The sequence below is a fragment of the Trichomycterus rosablanca genome, chromosome 18 (assembly GCF_030014385.1).
Source record: "Trichomycterus rosablanca isolate fTriRos1 chromosome 18, fTriRos1.hap1, whole genome shotgun sequence".
Classification (NCBI taxonomy): domain Eukaryota; kingdom Metazoa; phylum Chordata; class Actinopteri; order Siluriformes; family Trichomycteridae; genus Trichomycterus; species Trichomycterus rosablanca.
Genome location: NC_086005.1, coordinates 1,851,156 through 1,865,304, shown reverse-complemented (window position 1 = coordinate 1,865,304; position 14,149 = coordinate 1,851,156). Strand labels below are relative to the sequence as shown.

General features: G+C 46.8%; 1 protein-coding gene across 2 annotated transcripts; it reads right to left on the bottom strand.

The window, feature by feature from the left end:
• Positions 1-418: 418 nt before the first annotated feature.
• slc35e4 (solute carrier family 35 member E4) lies at positions 419-13,472 on the bottom strand. 2 transcript variants are annotated; one of them, XM_063014223.1, is made up of 3 exons: positions 13,417-13,472; positions 8,621-9,231; positions 419-5,301 (listed from the first exon to the last, which is right to left on the bottom strand). In XM_063014223.1, the coding sequence occupies exons 2-3, from the start codon at positions 9,210-9,212 to the stop codon at positions 3,467-3,469; spliced, it is 2,427 nt and encodes an 808-aa protein (XP_062870293.1). In that variant the 5' UTR covers positions 9,213-9,231; positions 13,417-13,472; the 3' UTR covers positions 419-3,466. The 2 variants fall into 2 exon arrangements, with proteins under 2 accessions (XP_062870293.1, XP_062870292.1); XM_063014222.1 differs by lacking the exon at positions 13,417-13,472 and having other exon boundaries at positions 8,621-9,322.
• Positions 13,473-14,149: the final 677 nt, after the last annotated feature.

The following is a 14,149-nucleotide window of genomic DNA, read 5'->3' as shown; positions in this document are numbered from 1 at the left end:
AAACTCATCAAATTAACCTAATTAAGTGAATAATTAGAATAGTTTTGGCCATATTGTGTACTTACATCCTGTATATTACAGAGAAGAGACGCGTTTATCCTTCAACTTCAACAATGAAACCTACTGGCTGCAGCGAGATTAGAGGGGTTTGGCGCCATCGTGTGGTAGAATGTAGTATTACACCATAGAGGGGGCCTAGACAAAATAACGGAAACCCCTAACAATTTACAAAATTTCCCTTGTATCATTAAGTTATTACATCTGTTCACAACTATTGCGACTGAAACACACTAATAGAAAAAGTAGAAGGGGTGTCTGAACACTTTTCTCAATATAGTTTACATCATTTGGCCAGGGGAGCCTAAACCTTCTCATAAACATAAAACTAAATCAGTACAAAGACAAAGTTTTAGTTCTTTATAATCAGTTGGAAAAAAAAATACAGTCTTTTATTGTACCGTTTTCTGCAGGCTGTGTTTTCATCACACAAAAATAACAATCAATCCAAAATTCAGTCATGCAGTTAATAAATTATACAGAACTTGCACCCGTCAGTCAGCATCACTCTGCTCAAGCATTAAAACCATTAATGTCATCTTTAAAAATAAAAACAGAACATTTAATGTGGAATTCTCATCATGTCCAGTGTAACTTTCACCCTGATTTAAATAGAATAAATATAAATATTAAGAAAGCGTAGTTCTACTCAGCGTCCAGCAGGTGGCGACATTGTAGTGCAGTTAAATCGGCATTATAAACTATCATAAACGTCAATAATAATACTGAACGTAAAAACGAGTAAAGATTCAATATTAGGCAAATAAAGTCAAAATAAAAACATTGTTCAAGTAATAATTCAGCCAAACAAACATCATTTTACTATAATTTATAAGCCAGGTTGTGTCTGGTGTCAGTCTGTTTCTATAGTTCTGTACCAAGATATGAGGCCTAACAAGTCATAGAAGCTACAAACGTCCAGAACATAAACAGTAAATGTCGGGATCAATCAACCACATTCGGTGGAAAAAAATAATATAAATAATAATAGGTTGAATTTATATTGCGTCTTTCACACACCCAACAAATACTGGAGAAGAGAAAAACAACACAAACTAAACCACGAGGGACGAAGCGGAAAGTCTTGAGTTGGCATTTAAAGGAGGAGATGGAGGAGCAGTCATGAAGACACTGTGAGAGGGAGTTCCAGAGTTTGGGGGCTGTGGAACTGAAGGACCTGCCGCAGGTCAGACATGATGGGCTTCACAGTAAGGAGGATGATTTTGTATTTGATATGGGAGGTACTGGTAACCAGTGAAGGTGACGGAGGACGGGAGTGAACGTAAACGTGAGGTGAATGGGCTGAAGACGCTTTAGCTACAACATTTTGGCATCGTCATCGGGCAAGGCAAAGGCGTGCAGTGTTGAACCAGTGGTAGAAAGTTTATATCATTTAAATATATTTAAATAAATATTGGACGGTGGCTAAGTGGGTAGCACTGACGCCTCACAGCAAGAATGTCCAGAGTTCGATCCCTAGGTGGGGCAGTCTGGGTCCTTTCTGTGTGGAGTTTGCATGTTCTCCCCGTGTCTGTGTGGGTTTCCTTCTGGAGCTCCGGTTTCCTCCCACAGCCCAAAATCAAGCAGTCAGGTTAAATGGGGACACTGAATTGCCCTTCAGGTAAATAGGTGTGTGTGTGTGTATGTGCCCTGTGATGGACTGTTACTGTGTGCCTTGCGCCCATTGAAAAGCTGGGATAGGCTCCAGCACCCCCTCGCGACCCTGATTGGATAAGCGGTTAGGAAGGTGAGTAAATGAGTGCGCCTGTCCAGGGTGTTCCCTTCCATTCGCCCAATGACTTAGAGCCACCAGGACCCTGACCAGGATAAATGATGTCATTTCTGTCCTATATGTACCAAGGACGGCACAGTCTCCCCTGAGACCTGGACCAGGTCTAATAATAAACCCGGTGATGAGGATTACATAACGTGTACCACCATATACATTTCAAACTAGGGATGCCCAATCCCATATGGAATAGTTGGCCCAAAAGAAAGTGGACGCGTGACCATGATTTTGGAGTGTGTCTGTGGGGAATTCGTGCCCACATGATGTTGGATGAGAAAGTCTGGATCCCAAAGGGCCCTGGAGTTCCTCCACACCAAACTTAATTAAGTAAATAATTATAAGGGGCGTCCACATACTTTTGGACACAGTGTATTTGATTAGCCAAGACACGTTCGGTGTCGGAGGTTTGCTTGTTTAGTATTTAAGACTGATGTAACTTAAATCTACCGAGATGAGCAGGAGGGTTTGGGTTACAGAATCATGTCCGTCTGCATTGCCATTTATGGCCGGCAGAGGGAGCACGGAGGTGCAGATGACTGGCGTGTCGGGACCTAATTGAGCGCTAAATCTGGGATCATTTTTTGGCAATATTTTAACAACAACAAAACAGACGAAACGCGGCACCTCTTACACAACAGCTGCCTGGAAAAACTTTGCCTGGAGCTTCAGCTTCCGTTTTATAGTGCTCGGAGGGTCCGGCGTCGTTACCCAGAATCCCGCGGCCGCTCAGCTCAGAGCTTCACAGTGGAGGAAACACGTTCCCAAGTCTTGAGGTTCTTTTTATTCACCGTGCACAAATATTAGCTGCTCAGAAGCGGCGTTGTTGTTAGCCTAGCAGGGCCAGACGTCGCTAACAAGATTCACGGCGGGAAGCAATTATGTTTAATTATTGCACGAGCGATGCTAAACATTGTCCAATCAGAGCTTCTCTCTCTCTCGTTGCTGCCGCCACTGGTCGCTTCTTTTCTCCTGCCAGGGGCGGAGTCTCACAGAGGGCGTGGCCATGCGTGATCAGCCTAGATCGGTCAGCAGAAGCAGCACTTGCACCAGTGAGGAGGAACCCTGCTTCGGTTGTCGTCCCTCCTCCTGTGCAGGTGCCCGGCCGGCTGATAGCACAGCTGGGATTCGCACCCACAAGATCTCAGCACTGGTGGGCTAGCGTGCTGATCATTACTCAGGGTTACAGTCAGTAGTTGTATTTGAGTTGTGCTCAAAGTGCATTGAAAAGGCAGAGAGAATCAGAGCAAACGTTAAGCCTATTTGCACATCGTTTACTTTGATTCCGCTCGTGTTGCAGCTTCAATTTCTCAGTTTTTTCCTCAAATTTCCCACCACTTAATTTACATCAACCGCTTTATCCTGGTCAGGGTGGCGGTGGGACCAGTTCGCGCCACCCAAGCGCCGCTATTAGCCGTCTAATCTTGTTAGAGATCACGTCTGGCCCTGGGAACGAATTACGGGTCCGTTTTGCCCGCTGAGAACTGGGACCAGTTCCAGATTAAATACTGGCACAGTATCAGCGTGGAAGCACCAGCAGAACCCGACCATCACACAGTCTGGGCTCAGGAGAACCGTCAGAACCTCCAGATCAAACATCTTCAGACGTCCATGGTTCAGTTCTCAGTCTGAATTCTCATCGTTCTGCTCTTCTGTCCTGCTTTCTGCTCCAGGTTCTGATGATGAACCACGTTCTCCACCGTCGGTTCTAGATGATTCTGGAAGTTCTGAAGACGGCTCTAGTGTATTGCTTGGTGCTGGAGGGTGTTCCGTTTGTGCTTCTGAACGTGGTTCCAGTGATTGTGTTGTAAAGACTTCTACATCATGCTTTAGATCATCAGCCAGGTCCGGATCCTGGTCTAGAAACCGAGCTGGTCCTGAATCCTCGGCTAGTTCCGAACATGGTTCTGAAGATGGGTCTAGGTCAGGTGATGGAGGCGTCTCTGGGAACTGTTCTAGGTCGTTGTACAGTTCCAGAGATGGTTCGAGATCGTGGCACAGCTTTAGAGATGATTCTGAAGATGACTTTGGGTCACCATACAGTTCTGAGGACGTTCCTAATTGGCAATCGTGTTCTGGATGTGGTTTTAGGTCAGAGTTAAGTTCCTCTGATGGTTCCTGAGGTGGTTCTAGGTCATCACTCAGTTCTAAAGATGGCTCTAGATCCTGCTCAAGTTCTGGAGGTTGTTTTGAGGCTGATTGTAGGTCCTTGTACAGTTCTACAGGTGGTTCTAGGTCATCATGCAGTTCTGAGGACGTTCCTAATTGGCAATTGAGTTCTGGATGTGGTTTTAGGTCAGCATTTAGTTCTGGAGGTTGTTTTGGAGGCGATTTTAGATCCTTGTACAGTTCCTCAGGTGGTTCTGAGGGTGTTCCTATGCTGTGGTACAGTTCTGACGATGGTTCTAAGTCATCATACTGTTCTGCCGATGGTTCTAGGTCATCATACTGTTCTGAGGACGTTCCTACATGATCTTTGAGTTCTGGAGGTTGTTTTAAGGCTGATTTTAGACCCTTGTACAGTACCTCAAATGGTTCTGAGGGTGTTCCTATGCTGTGGTACAGTTCTGACGATGGTTCTAGGTCATCATTCAGTTCTAAAGATTGTTCTAGATCCTGCTCAATATCTGGAGGTTCTTTCAAAGGCAGTTTTAGATCCTTGTACAGTTCCTCAGGTGGTTCTAAGGGTGTTCCTAGGCTGTGGTAGGGTTCTGACGATGGTTCTAGGTCATCACAGAGTTCCGACCATGGTTCTAGGTCATCATACAGTTCTAAAGATGGTTCTAGATCCTGCTCAAGTGCTGGAGGTTGTTTTGAGGCTGATTTTAGGTCCTTGTACAGTTCCTCAGGTGGTTCTAAGGGTGTTCCTAGGCTGTGGTAGGGTTCTGACGATGGTTCTAGGTCATCACAGAGTTCCGTCCAGGGTTCTAGGTCATCATACAGTTCTAAATTTGGCTCCTGTTCTAAATACGGCTCCAAAAGCGGTTCCTGTTCTAAACCGGGTTCCAAAGTGGATGTAGAATCTGGTTCTGACGCCTCGCCCCTGGCCCATCTGGCCCGGCAGCCGTCCAGGTAGGAGGCGATGAGTTCTGAGTTCTGGTAGACCAGCATGCCGGAGAGCGTGAGGGCGGCGCCGGCGCAGCTGAGGGCCGAGAACTGGCTGCCGAAGAGCAGCTGCGAGAGCAGCAGGTTCCCCACCACGTTCAGGTTCCCCAGGATGTGAAGCGTGACGGCGGACGTCCGGCTGATCACGCAGCAGCTGGCCAGGTTATAGAGGACCGAACCCAGGCAGCTGAGGACGATGAAGCCCCACAGGTGGGCGTCGTAGTGCAGCGGCGACTGGAACCCCGCCCAGTTCTCCAGCACCAGAGCCGCCACGGCCAGGATGCAGAAGCTGGGGATGGCCATCAGGTAGAGCAGGAGGACCGAGTCGATCTTCTCCTCCTGGAGTAAAATACCTAGGAGGAGAAAATAATCCACGTTAGGCTTTAAATATCTGGACGCTTCCTGGGGCATCAAATTCCAAAGTTTTCCACCTGGTTTTGAAGTGCGTCTGTGGCAATTTGTGCCTGTTACAATAAAACAGCATTTTAAGGTCGAGCGCTGATGTTAAATCAGTGGGACCAGTGGGGTTGGGGGTCACATCTTTATAGAGGCTGCTTGGTGCACAGGAGCACACAGGCATGCCGGAACGTAAACAGGTCCTTCCCTAAACTGTTGAAGGCTTTAAAGTTTTATATCACTGATGTAGATTCACACTTGCAGCATTTAGCAGACGCCTTTTATCCAAAGCGACTTACAGTACTGTGACAGTGTACAGTCTAAGCAACTAAGGGTTAAGGGCCTTGCTCAAGGGCCCAACAGTGGCTGGAACCAGCACTTGTACAGGAACTTGTACAGTTCCTCAGGTGGTTCTGAGGGTGTTCCTAGTCTGTTGTAGAGTTCTGACCATGGTTCTAGGTCATCATACAGTTCTAAAGATGGTTCTAGAACCTGCCCGAGTGCTGGAGGTTGTTTTGAGGGTGAGTTTAGGTCCTTGTACAGTTCCTCAGGTGGTTTTAAGGGTGTTTAAGGGTGTAGCAGACGTCTTTTAGCCAAAGCGACTTACAATACTGTGACAGTGTACAGTCTAAGCTACTAAGGGTTAAGGGCCTTGCTCAAGGGCCCAACAGTGGCAACCTGGCAAGGGTGGGGCTTGAACCAGCGACCTTTCTGATTTCTAGTCTCGCTAGTCTTTCTAGTTATTTAACACCTCTTAACAGCGGGTGTGGCCGAAACACCTAAACCCAATAATTAGCGGCCGTACGGCGCATAACCGGACCGTTTTGATTTGGCTAGCTGGTCTTACTGCGCTAGCCGACCCCGCCGTGACCGGATCGAATCTCAAACGTCAGGTGGTCGACAAACGCAGTCGAGCGAGGGAGGGACGGGTGCAACAGCGACCCCTACTGTTTCGCTAAAGGCGCCGACATGAGTGGTGGAGGAGAGACACACAGAGCGTAGCGTGGCGTGCTTCTTCCATGTCAGCTCTCCGAAACCAGCAGGGGAACTGGATACATCCAAATCCAACATTAGACGCGCCCCTTAGAATTATTAGGAAATTCGTAGCTCAGTGGTTAAGGTACCAAACTAGGAATCAGAAGGTTGCTGGTTCAAGTCCCACTGCTGCAGTTACCGCCCTGAGCAAGGCCCTTAACAGCAACAGTTTAGGGAAGGCCCTTTCCTGTTCCAGCATGACTTTGCCCCTGTGCTTGGTTTAAAGAAACTCCAGTGTCCAGCACAGAGCCCTGACCTCAACCCCACTCAGCAGCTCTGAGGCAACTGAGGAATGGGCACAAATCCCCACAGACGTGCTCCAAACTCCCGTGAGAAGCTTCTCAGAAGAGCGGCTGTTGTTCCAGTCGAAAGGATCACACAGAGGGTCGCTCTATTTTAACACCGCTTGTTTTTGAAACGGGACGTCCGACGAGCTCGCGGTCAGGCGTCCGAATACTTTTGGTCACATGGTGTTCTATATCTAGACGTGCGTTTCCTCCAGGAACCGAAGGGAGGGTTGTGAGTTATGTTTGGAACCCGCCAGCAGAAATAGACCCGCTGGAACCTGATCGGAACACGCTGACCTACATGAGCCCGGGGTCGGTGGAGCTCCCAGACGTTCGGCGTGAGGGGAACCGCCCGAGCCTCTCGCACGAAAACACGAACCGGTTCCAATTACAGACGAGGTTTCGGCGTACGGTGTTCCACGGAGCACCTTGATCGAAACGAGCCCCGGGGGGACCTTCGGAAACCCTTCTGTAGGGTTTAACATTTTCGTGACCCCACTCTTACCCCACCCTACTTAATTAATACGCACTATAGGGTCGAAAGTATTTGGACGCCTGACCGTGAGCTTGTCGGACGTCCCATTCCAAAAACAAACGCTATTTATTTATAGAGAGTGACCTCTATGTGAACTTTCCAGAAGCACTAGAACAACAGCCGCTCTTCTGAGAAGCTCCTCACAGGACTTTGAAGTATGTCTGTAGGGATTTGTGCCCATTCAGTAAAACGATGACGGCGTTTGTATGGCTGGACGTTGATGTTGGTGTTCCGGTTCATCCCAGAGCTGTCAGGGTTCTGTGCAGGACATTGTCAACAATGACAAAGGGCCTTCCCTAAACTGTTGCTGCAAAGTTGGAAGGTAATCAGAAGGTCGCTGGTTCAAGCCCCACCGCTGCAAGGTTGCCACTGTTGGACCCTTGAGCAAGGCCCTTCACCCTCAGTTGCTTAGACTGTGTGTAAGTCGCTTCGAGCGGCGCCAGAGTGAATCGTTTGTCCGTATAATTAATCTGGTACAGTTTTTACCCCACGGCTGCTGTAATTGCGACCCCTGCTGGCTGGATGGCTGAAGCGCCTCCACAGATAGCAGTGTGTGACTCCCCGTGTGCCACACCGCTCTCTGTAAAAGTCGATTGGCACGGCCGACTATTATGCCCGTCCACCTCTGTTAAGATGCAGATTAGAATCTCTGAGGTGCTATCAGCCGGTCAGGCATCTAACGAGGTAGAAAGATGATGGCCGAAGCCCTGGAATCGATCGACGCCCTGTTTGGGGAATGCCTGCCTTCCGCTCAGCGTTTTCCGGTGCCACCTGGACCCACCACGGCCCTGACCAGGATGCAACCACGAACACAGAGCAGAAGGTTCCGTCTTCCAAGTTTCCAGGAGCGACATTATTTTATGAACAGTATAATAAAATTAATACATTTCATTTATTCATTGTCTGTATTTACCACCGGTCTATCCTGGTCAGGGTTGCAGTGACCCTCACAGACACGGGGAGAACATGCAAACTCCACACAGGGATTCAAACCCAGGACCTTCTCCTTGTGAGGCAACAGTGCCACCCAAAATTAATACCTGTACATCTGGGGTGTCAGAAGCGGAACTTTTGTTTAGTGTTTGGCTTCCCTTTAGTGTGTGTGTGTGTGTGTGTGTGTGTGTGTGTGTGTGTGTGTGTTGCTAAAGCAAAACGGTTTCACAGAATGAGGTCAGTGAGCGTCTTTCTAACGGAAAGGTTTCGGTCAGTTCCACATTCCACTGAAAGCGAGGGATGCAGCGTGGGAGTCTGGAGGAGGGGAAGCACGTGTACGCCAACTGCTGAAGAAATAAACAACAAAGAGCTTCTACACTGAAGCTGTTAATCAACGTCAACACGTTCCAGTTCTGTTGGATGGTTTATCTGTCTTATATTAGGCTGATGTGATCGTTTATATTTTAGGAATAATCCGGTACTCACTTTGCTGGATGCTCTTCACCCCCCGCAGCATGGTGGCCGCCACGACGAACAAGCAGCCGGTCTGGTCGAACTGCACCTCGCCCATGATGCTGAACGACGCCCCGATGCAGATGGGCATCATGGCGGTGTACTTGAGCACGTGGTGCTGCTTGCCGAGCACCAGAGAGGAGATGGCCAGGGTGAAGATGGGCGTGGTGGTGTAGATCATCTGGGCGAAGGAGAGCTGCACGTAGTTCAGTCCCAGGTTCCCGAAAGCGATGCTGGCACAGAAGGTCAGGCTCAGCAGGAAGACTTTACACTTGGCGCTGGAGGTCAGTTCCTGCCCCCGGACCCATTTGGACCGGACGAAGTAGTACCTGATGAGCCCGTAATCCACCACGATGGCCGTGAGCATGTGCAGGGCGGACAGGAGCAGCGGGTACCTGAAGTTGTACACGGCGAATATCCACTTGTTCAGGCTGGAGATGGTGGTGCCCGTCACCAGCCACACGGCCACGGCCATCAGGAGGTGCAGCGTCTCCGGTGACCGCTTCTTCCTCCGCCCGGCGTCCCGGGTCTCCTCGGTCCGGCAGGGGCCATCGGTCCTGATCATGCTGGATTCATCCTCGGCTCTGTGGGTGAGAACACAGTTCAGATTCACCAGGGAAAATAACAGCGAGTTCATTTCACTGAGTACAGAGTGTTCGGTAAAAACCTCCGGTCCTTCCCTCTCCACACCAAGAATGTTTGAATCAGCCATGGCAACATGAGTGTTTGTGTTTGGGATGGGGGGGAGGGGGGAGGGTTGTACTGGGGCAGAAAGTGCCGCCTGCTGTCCCGCCAACACGTGTTTTTATTATTATTATGTGGTCAGGTTTCATTTTACCGAATGACGCAAGTGGTCAGCAACTGGAATTTGTTTTGGTCGTCAATGAAACTGAAGCTTTGTTTCAATCCGGGTCTCCCTACTCCCTATTCCCTACTCCCTAGATAGTGCTCAGTTGGTGCCCTACTTTCACAGGGCCAAAGATACTAACACCCACTGAAATACCACAAGTTATATACTTTATTTTTAGACAGTAATAAGTGGCAAATCGTTTTTTTATTTTTTTCATCATACAAAAGTAAATGTAAAAATAAAATTTATAGATTACAACAAATGTACACACAAATACTCAATACCTGATTGTGAATCCGCCACCCAGTGTTAGGTTCCCACACGAAGAGTCACGCTAAGCTCCATGTGGACCCCCCCCCTCAAACACGTCCGATTGTGGTCATGGATTAACGGATTAGCGGACCGCTGTGTCGCATGAGCGCCCTGATTAACAACAAATGTTTAAATGAATCATTTTGAACTCCTCGGTTCAAAACTCGGTGTTAATCTGGGCGCCATCTAGCGGGAATAACTGGTAGTGCCTGCAGCAGACACGGTTCTGCTAGGGCGGGGTGACCGGACTACGTGGGTGGGGTCTTCAAACGCTGTGTAAGGACCCTGATTAGCAGATATAGAAGCGTCTGTGCAGAATGCATAGGTGAAAAAGGGTTCCGTTAAGGCCTGCACGTGGGTCGGAGGAGGCGTGAGCAGCGATATACCCACCTCGACTGCAATCAGGGATCCACCAGCAGCGGAAGACTAACTGACTACACTAAACTGGGAGAAAATGCATAAATAAAATAGAAATAAATACATTTGCAATTACATTTTTATATCAGCCCGAGTCTCAGCTGTGCTACCGGTCAGCTGGGCGCCCCCTAGCAGGCACAATTGGCAGTGTCTGCTTCAGACAAAATTGGCCACTAAAGTCTGCTGGGTGGACCCTGTAAGGACCCTGGTTAGTAGCCCGAGGCGCCTGTACAGAAGTGGAGATCAAGAAAACAGGCTTTGTGTTTTCTTCATGAGACAAGACAGATAAATCAATAATAAAGTGACCAGTTTGAGCATGGGTGCACCTCATGTGTCAAAATAAAAAGGTCAAAGGAAACAACCTCAGGTGTTTTTAAGCGCACTCGACATGCAAATACACGATCATTAGTTATACAGTGTATCACAAAAGTGAGTACACCCCTCAAATTTCTGCAAATATTTTATTATATCTTTTCATGGGACAACACTATAGACATGAAACTTGGATATAACTTAGAGTAGTCAGTGTACAACTTGTATAGCAGTGTAGATTTACTGTCTTCTGAAAATAACTCAACACACAGCCATTAATGTCTAAATAGCTGCAACATAAGTGAGTACACCCCACAGTGAACATGTCCAAATTGTGCCCAAAGTGTCAATATTTTGTGTGACCACCATTATTATCCAGCACTGCCTTAACCCTCCTGGGCATGGAATTCACCAGAGCTGCACAGGTTGCTACTGGAATCCTCTTCCACTCCTCCATGATGACATCACGGAGCTGGTGGATGTTAGACACCTTGAACTCCTCCACCTTCCACTTGAGGATGCGCCACAGGTGCTCAATTGGGTTTAGTCCATCACCTTTACCTTCAGCTTCCTCAGCAAGGCAGTTGTCATCTTGGAGGTTGTGTTTGGGGTCGTTATCCTGTTGGAAAACTGCCATGAGGCCCAGTTTTCGAAGGGAGCGGATCATGCTCTGTTTCAGAATGTCACAGTACATGTTGGAATTCATGTTTCCCTCAATGAACTGCAGCTCCCCAGTGCCAGCAACACTCATGCAGCCCAAGACCATGATGCTACCACCACCATGCTTGACTGTAGGCAAGATACAGTTGTCTTGGTACTTCTCACCAGGGCGCCGCCACACATGCTGGACACCATCTGAGCCAAACAAGTTTATCTTGGTCTCATCAGACCACAGGGCATTCCAGTAATCCATGTTCTTGGACTGCTTGTCTTCAGCAAACTGTTTGCGGGCTTTCTTGTGCGTCAGCTTCCTTCTGGGATGACCACCATGCTGTAGCTCAGTTTCAGGGTGTTAGCAATCTTCTTATAGCTCAGGCCATCTTTGTGGAGAGCAACAATTCTATTTCTCACATCCTCAGAGAGTTCTTTGCCATGAGGTGCCATGTTGAATATCCAGTGGCCAGTATGAGAGAATTGTACCCAAAACACCAAATTTAACAACCCTGCTCCCCATTTACACCTGGGACCTTGACACATGACACCAGGGAGGGACAACGACACATTTGGGCACAATTTGGACATGTTCACTGTGGGGTGTACTCACTTATGTTGCAGCTATTTAGACATTAATGGCTGTGTGTTGAGTTATTTTCAGAAGACAGTAAATCTACACTGCTATACAAGCTGTACACTGACTACTCTAAGTTATATCCAAGTTTCATGTCTATAGTGTTGTCCCATGAAAAGATATAATGAAATATTTGCAGAAATGTGAGGGGTGTACTCACTTTTGTGATACACTGTAGGTGGGGCTAAAACAGAACTACAGAACCAGTAAGCACAGATGTTATCACTGGTTTTACCAGCACACCAAATTCACACACACACACACACACACACACTAAGATTTTGCAAAACAAATAATAGGCAAACAAGGGGGGGTGGTTTGAGCATTAATGCATGAGGTCTGGAGGAGCGAGACGGCGTGGATCAAAGCCGAATGAGGAAAACACAGAACCGCCAGTTTACCATTGATTTGCATATCAGGTGCACGGTCAGTGTGAAGTGAGGACACATCCATGCATTACTGTGTATTAATCATTCACTGAATGGTAAATAAAGCAATTAAAGATCATAAATGTGCCTGATCAGGGCTCCTGATGCACTGAACATGCACTGCAGGACAGGAAGAACCGCTGCTACAGAGTTAGGGACCGTGGTTGGAAATTTAAGCAATGCATAAAGAAAGTGTACTTGCACTGTTTGGTGCGTCTGATCTAAATTTGCCCTGTAGACTTGTAACCACTGTTCCACTTCTCTGTCTGTCCATATAATATAAATAATTACAGTTTGTGTGTGAGTAATACACCAACAATATGTTTGCATTTATTTAATGTACTTTAAGTATTTTCTAATCCACTACAAATCTCATTTAGGTTTGTACTTCTTAATATAAACAAACATGCGGTGCAGGAATAAATTATACTAGCCTACTAAAACTGGAATCCGGCTTCGAATCTTAGCGATACTATCGGTCAACCATGTGTCTACACAGACCCGATTGGCTATCTCTGAGCGAGGGGGTGGAATGGCGCCCTGTCCAGGGTGTTCCTGACTTCCACACAGTGTTTCCTGGTAAAATCGGACCTGTGTGTTCATGAAAATTACCTGAATAAATAAATGAATAAAGATAAAAATGTCAAAAGGATTCATTTATAAGCACAGAGTATAGACAGACATTTGAAGTAAATTATTTCTGAAAGTATACAGTTAAAATACTACTTTTCGCTCCCTGCAGTTGTAGTCCAATGTACAGCGATTTAATTTGTAATTTAAGCTTTTAAAAAGCTTTGTTTTTGTTTCCCTTTCTCTATATTTTACGTTTTTTGTTCCGTGTACGCTTTTTTACGAGCCCTGTACTTTTCCGACGCTCCCTAAGCCGGTAACAGCAATAACGAAACCGGGTTTGTTCGGTTTAAATCTTCACCAAGTAAAACATTAAATCTGGGTCCAGCTCCTGATTACCATCTCAATCTTCTCTATCTGTGTGAGAAACCAGAACTGTGTGAGTTCTCTGGGTTGGAACCGAGAACAGAACGGTACCAATGTCAAATACTGAAGCAACGTTAGCGCAGTGTGGATAAACAGCACGGATTCACCACAGCCATGACCATCCTCATTAACCCCTCCATTCTACCCCACATTATCATGATCTTACCCACGGAGCGTGTCTGGGTGAAGGACGGATGAATGAATGATCGCTCAGCGCTGATGATGGCGGCATTCAGTCCTCTGTTATTGTCACATCACATCGGCTCAGCTGTGTGTGTGTGTGTGTGTGTTCCGTTCAGGCTGCACACTTGTGCCCTAACTAGTGCGTGTAATGCTGCCCGCCATTGCTGTTGTGTTCCAATTCGACACTAAACACACGACCACGATAAACAATCAATACACTACACTACAATACACTACACATTCACTAAAACACAATATAAACTACACTACACATTATAGTACAATACACCACACAATCGCTACACCACAATACACATTATATTCCAATACACTACACAATCGCTACACCACACTACACATTCACTAAAACACAATATAAACTACACTACACATTATAGTACAATACGCCACACAATCGCTACACCACAATACACATTATATTCCAATACACTACACAATCACTACACCACACTACACATTCACTAAAACACAATATAAACTACACTACACATATAGTACAATACACCACACAATCGCTACACCACAATACACATTATATTCCAATACACTACACAATCACTACACCAGACTACACATTGTATTCCAATACACTACACAATCACTACACATTATATTACAATACACTACACAATCACAACAATACACATTCACAAAAACACAATACACTTTTTACAATAAACTACACCACAATACAC